The sequence below is a fragment of the Cebus imitator genome, unplaced genomic scaffold (assembly GCF_001604975.1).
Source record: "Cebus imitator isolate Cc_AM_T3 unplaced genomic scaffold, Cebus_imitator-1.0 Scaffold200, whole genome shotgun sequence".
Lineage (NCBI taxonomy): Eukaryota > Metazoa > Chordata > Mammalia > Primates > Cebidae > Cebus > Cebus imitator.
In genome coordinates this window covers 2,756,970-2,762,969 of record NW_016107515.1, presented here as the reverse complement: position 1 = coordinate 2,762,969, position 6,000 = coordinate 2,756,970, and the positions used below count along the sequence as shown (strand labels likewise).

Sequence of the window (6,000 nt, the reverse complement as noted above, 5' to 3'; positions counted from 1 at the left end):
GGCCAGCTCCCCAGAGGCTCCCTACTCAGCCCAGCTTCTCCGGGATACAAACCAGGACACTCTGAGGCTGTCTACAAACTTTCTGCTGAGTGCCGGCAGCGGCTTCCTGCTCTGCGGGGAGTTCTCCCGGATCCTGATCAAGGCACAGAGAATTGATCCATCAGATTAACCAGGAAGGAAAGAGTGGGAGAACGAGTGTGGGCGGCTGTGGGGCTGAGTGTTTTCTGCGTAGCAGTCCCCTCCCTTCTGACTCGAGTATTAATTGCTACATTACCGCTGCCATGTAAGAAAGACAGTCAGCAAAGCCTGGGAGAGCTCCAGCTCCTCCCTCCCTGCTCTGCTCAGCTTCACTCTCCTCCTCGGTTCCCTTGGAGTACCTTGTGCCCCGGCAGCGCTGTCCTGGCCCTGGCATCCTGAGGTTCTCCTGTGGTGAGGACTTAAGTGGACAGCAGGAGTGGGTGGAGAGAGGGAGGGAGAGTTTGCCCTGCAGGCTCTCTGGATGCAGAAGCCAGACTCGCTGCAGAGGCAGCTGTGCTGTTCCCAGAGCCTGGCTTCGGGGGTGCATCCGTCACTCAGGGTTCACCGAGGCACGCTCTAAGCTCCTGGGGTGCACTAGGTGGGTGCTGCCCCTTCTGGGTGCTAACAGCAGAGCCTGGCTCCCCTCCGCCACCATGAGCGGCTGCTCCAAAAGATGCAAGCTCGGGTTCGTGAAATTTGCCCAGACCATCTTTAAGCTCATCACTGGGACCCTCAGCAAAGGTATGGAAACTGGCCTTGACCCTTGCTTTCTGTCTTGATTATGGCCTGGCTGGTTGCATTGGCTCGGTATGGTGAGTGTGGCCATTCTGGTGCACTCAGGTCTTGGAAAAGGCTGGGGAAATGGGTGGCTGGGATTCGAGGTTGCTGACAACCTGGGTCCTGGCTCTAAGTAGGTGGGCACCCTGCCAGGGAACTCAGCTGGCTGTAATTGCCTGGAACTTTGGAAATGGAGTTGGTGGTGTGTGGCTGATTGGTTATGGGCGGGCAGAGGGACAGAACCCTTCCCAGAGCATGGGAAGTGGCTTAGCGTGACTGGAGTTTCAAGAAGTTATCCATGGAGGGTTGTATTTTGTTGATAAAAGGGAGATTTGATGCAGTGGGCTGTGAGTAATTCTGCAGAGCAGAGAGGCGGCAATGGGCTGGAACCTGCTTCGCACTGGTGGATTCAGAATCCGGATCAGCTCTGCACATCATGGGCCAAGAACTTCCTCTCAAAGGGTTCCAGGGTCTCGTGCTTCTGGGGCTTCATTCATCCTTCTGCTTTCTTGGATCCCTGTCCCTGCACATCTCATGCCTATGTCCACGCCTGTCTTTTCTGCTTCTCCAAGAACTGGGGTGGCAGGTGGTTTGCAGGAGTAACTTCTGGGCAGACCAGAAAGTGTGGCTAGGGGCCAGAATTAGGGCTGCAGCCCCAGATGGGCCCACAGCCGGGAGGCAGAAGGAAGGCTAACTCCTCGGGGCCCGGCCCTGTGTCTTAAACCCCATTTTACACTCGGCACCAGTGAAGGTGAGGCCCTCAGAGGGATCTGGCTAACTTTCTGGAGATGATGTCAAGGGAGACGAGCAGCGTGATGTGGTTCCACCGGCTAAAAAAACGTCTTTAAATATTCATGCCATCTTTCAGGAAGAGTCTTTTGGGGGCTGGGGGGAGAGGCACTGGAAGCAGCAGGCAGAATATTCAGGGAAGGAGCCCACAAACCTTTGATGGGATTTTGGAAAATAACAATGAGAGCAGAGAAGGGCTGTGTGCAGTGTGATCTCGTGACACAGCTCCGGTGCTCGCTGCCCAGCGGGGCTGGCCCAGTGCACGTTGTGTGGTGTGTGTGGGTGGTGGGAGTGATGGGATTCTGTTTATCACCTTCCTTGGGATGTTCTGACCTTCCTGTTATTTTTCTACCATCCTTCTGAAATGAGGCACTGCTCCTCCAAGATACCCAGATGGACTGAGACCCCCGATGTGGAGGACCAGGCTGCCTGGCAGAATTACTGGAGGCCAGAAGTAGGGTGAACAGGAGGTTAAGGGTTGTAGCTATGGTCGTTCTCAGTGGCTCTACCTCCTGGAGAAGGAGAAAGCAAAAGGGTTAGGAGATTTCACAAAGTTTCTCCATTCAATCCTCAGAGACAAATGGAAGGCTTTCTTCCCACATCACAGATAGCAGGTCCTGAGAGGGTGATGGGTGTGGGGCAGCATCCCATCCCAGCCTCTGACGGAGGGCTTGTCCTCACCTGCAGTCAAGTGGGGACCCAGACCCCACAAACGGATGCTCCCTGGATGTCACACTGAGTGTGGAGTTGGGGGGATCATGGGGGTTTCCCACAAGTGCGGCAGAAAGAGCTTTGACCTGAGGAAACCTAGGTCTCAACTCTGGTTCTGCTTTCTGGGCAAGTCACAGCCTCTCTGAACCTGTTTCTTCATCCATAAAATGGGTCTATTACCTCCTGCCTGTCTGCCTCCTAGCACTGGTGCAAAGACCCAGGGCTGCCTGACCATGGAATCCCTTTGTGGACGGTGTTGCCGTGACCAGATGTGAGGGTGGGTTGGGGCTGAGATGAGCGTGGGTCTGCAGAGGGAGACCCCGGCCCATTCCTGGCAGGACCAGGGTCAGAGCTCCTCAGTTGCTCCTCACTCACTCCTGCAGGTGAGTCTGTTCTCCCCAAGCAGCACCAAAAAGGGAATGAGATCACGGAAGGCCAATATGCAGCAAGATGGGTGACTGTGAGAAAGCGAGCTGGCAAAGGAGAGAGCACGTGCAAAGAACTGTGTGTGCACGTGTGCATGTGAGAGGGAGACAGAGACAGGGACAGAAACAGAGCGAGGGTAGATGGCCACTTGAATAAATGAGCAGGAAGATATTTTCTTCTGCATATTTGCCTATGTTCATTTGCTCAGCGTTTATTTATTGAGCACCTACCCTGTGCCATTGTGCTTATTGTGAGACAACAGATGTGAATAAATAAGATACAAGCCCTCCATCAAGAGGGCTTGTCCCCACCTGCAGTCTGGTGGAGACCCAAACCTCACACGCAGATAATCCCTGGATATCACGCTGAGTGCTGAGATGGCGGGATCATGGAGGATAACAAGCATAGAGAAGAGATGTCTGGGGTGGGCAAAGGGGCATCTCCAAAAAGTGACATCTAAGCTAAGATGAGGAGAGGCAGGGCTGAGAAGCTGGGAGGAAGCCGAAGCTGGCAGAGGAAGCAGCTTCAGAGCGTTGGCCTCTGCAGAGAAACCAGCTGGCGGGTCAGGATGGCTCCCTCTCTCTGTTCAGAACCTCAGAAACTAAGATCCATGTGACATAGAAGGGACTCCGTGGGGACCAAGTGGCTGCCTGGCCTTCCTCTGACCTGCCTCTCATTAGAGCCCTTCCTGCAGCCAGGGCTCAGAGAGGCAGTCCATGGCAGGCACCGGGGCAGGATCGTGTCTTAACTGTATCTGTGTTCTTTGCTTCTGCTCTGCAGAGAGAATCAAATGTTTACACAGCCCCGGCTCTGCTCCAGGCACGTGCTGGATGACTAGCATTCTACCCAATCCAGGTGTTTGCTAAATATTTGTTAAATAGTGAGGAACACGGGAGCAGGGCCAGGCTGCGAGAAGGGTAGCTGAGAAAGGCCTTCAGATAGTCCAGAAAACAGCTTTCTAATGTGTACACCTCCCCTTGGTGGATTTAGATTTGACCCTACATGGCTACGTTATGATTGCTTAATGATTTCTGGCTTTAATTCGATTTTGCTTATTCATTATTCATTGCACTGAGTTCTAGATTTGCAACACTCAGGAGAGGGATTTTTCTTTGTCCCTTGCAGAACTGAGGAGTGCAAAGAGTGTGTTGGACCAGGTACCTGCGGGTCCTAGGGCAATTTACTGTTTCTTACCAGCCTTGCAAATACCTGGGGAACAAGAAGCGTCCAGGGTCACCCTCCCTGTCCTGCCTGTTCCTAATCCTTACCCACCTCCTGCCATGCCAGCAATCCTTCTTGCCATTGGTCTAAGATGCCAGCTAGCCAATTTCTCACTGGAGCTTGTTGCAGAGATAAACTGCTCATGCCCACCTGCTCACCTATCTCATCAACCTTGAACTTTCCTTCCTACCCCTGATCATAATTTGTGATCTGCCTTCCCTTTAGGAACATGTTTGCTAAAGGCTCTCTTCCCCACTAGACTTCAGCTCCATGAGGGCAAGATCACATACATTTTTTTTTGCTCACCACTGTAGCCGGAGCTACTAGTATGGTGCCCAAGATGGAGTATGTGCTTCGCTGTGTTAAATGAATGAAACAGCACTGCATGGCACAGACACCAGCCATCAGCCTGAGACGACAGCTGGCACAGGAGCCTTCTAAGAAGCACTATGCAACACCTGTCCCACAGGTGCTCAGCAAATGCTCTCTGAACTCCGTTCAGCGGCAGCAAGCTGAGTGTGCAGCCTCCAGCCTCCAGTCTTCGCGAGCCTCCAGCCACATAAAACATTCAAACTCTGTCTGAGCTTGCTCAGTGTCTAGGAAAGGGCATTAATTGTTCCCTGAAGGAAAGGCTGGGTGGGCGGGCTTCTGGCATTCCCCACTCCCATCCCTCCCGTTCTATTTTTATTTATTGACTGGATTTCTCCCAAATTTAAAGAACATCACAAACCACTAAGGCAATGAGAAGCACAATTGGCTGCCAGACGGGGACATCCCTGGACCCTGCACACTGGCTTGGAAGCCTCTGGCTGGGTCCTTCACCTCCCTCGCATTCCGTTTCTTCATCTATAAAATGGAATTACAATACCCTGCTTGTAGGATTGAATGGGATTGTGTAGCTCCCTGCCTATTAGGTGCTCAGTGGTACTGATGGATTCGACTACTGTCATTAGCTGGTACTCTCGTGGTTGGGAGCCCCTCCAGGCTGGGACTCCGTCTTATTCATTACCAGTTTTCTCAGCACCAGGCACAGACCCTGAGGGCAGCATTTCACTATCACTTTATGAAAGCCTATGGCCCTGTCAGTTACTGCATGACTTCATTTTTTTATTTAATTAGAAGCAGGGTCTCACCCTGTTCCCCAGGCTGAGTGCAGTGATGCAATCACAGCTCACCGCAGCCTCAACGTCCTGGGCTCAAGCAATCCTCCCACCTCAGCCTCCCAAATAGCTGAAACTACAGGTGTGCGCCACCACAACCAGCTAATTTTTGATAGTTTGTAGAGACAGGGTCTTACTATGTTGCCCAGGTTGATCTTAAATTCCTGACTCAAGAGACCCTTCTGCCTCGGCCTCTCAAAGTGCTGGAATTACAGGCCTGAGGCACCACGTCCAGCCACTGGATGACTTTAGACCATTGCTTCGCCTCTGTTTTCCTAAGGGCCTGCCCAGAGCCATCTCCCTCACGTGATTCCTTATTAGGAGTTGAAAGCGTGACTCCCAGAGCCACACCCTCACCTGCTGTTTAACCTAGGAGAAGTCCAGCTCCTGGCTTGGTGAAACAGGGGGTCTGGGGAACCTGCCTCTTCCTCTTTCTGCACAGTCAGTTCCCCACTCCCCTCACAGACTTCCTGGGGACTGCTGGAAGTAGCCAGAAGTTGTGCAGGCTCCATTCAGGCTGGGGAGGTTTCAACTCATCTCCTTCTGCACACTGGGAACAAATGTTACCCCAGGCGCAGATGACAGAGCCAAAGTGAGCAGAAGGGAGGAATCCAATCCAGGAGAGCTTCTGGTGTCCTCCCAGCCACCCGTGAGGCTGCGGGGGTGGGGAAAGGGTGGGGGAAGATGAGATCTAGCTCAAGGACAAGGCCCTGGAGCTGTAACTCTCCCCTCCTGTCCCGCCTTTTGAGACAAAACCTCAGCTGCCCTGTCAGAGACACACTGTTCCTCTGGCCTCCTCCCACTGTTGTCCAAGATCCTCAAGAGACTGACCTTGGGCCTGGCCATGGACTCTGCCTTCAGGGAGGCCGGGCTAGAGAACCACTCTGCCTCCCACCAC

General features: G+C 53.1%; 1 protein-coding gene across 2 annotated transcripts in view; it reads left to right on the top strand.

The window, feature by feature from the left end:
* The first annotated feature begins 283 nt into the window (after positions 1-283).
* Positions 284-6,000, top strand: part of KCNIP1 (potassium voltage-gated channel interacting protein 1) — a 390,129-nt gene continuing 384,412 nt past the window's right edge. Inside the window, exon 1 of one of the 2 annotated variants that reach the window (XM_037745428.1) lies at positions 284-759. In XM_037745428.1, the coding sequence (XP_037601356.1) occupies positions 672-759 (88 nt within the window). In that variant the 5' untranslated portion in view covers positions 284-671. The remainder of the gene's footprint in view (positions 760-6,000) is intronic. The other variant, XM_017547702.2, reaches the window with a different exon arrangement.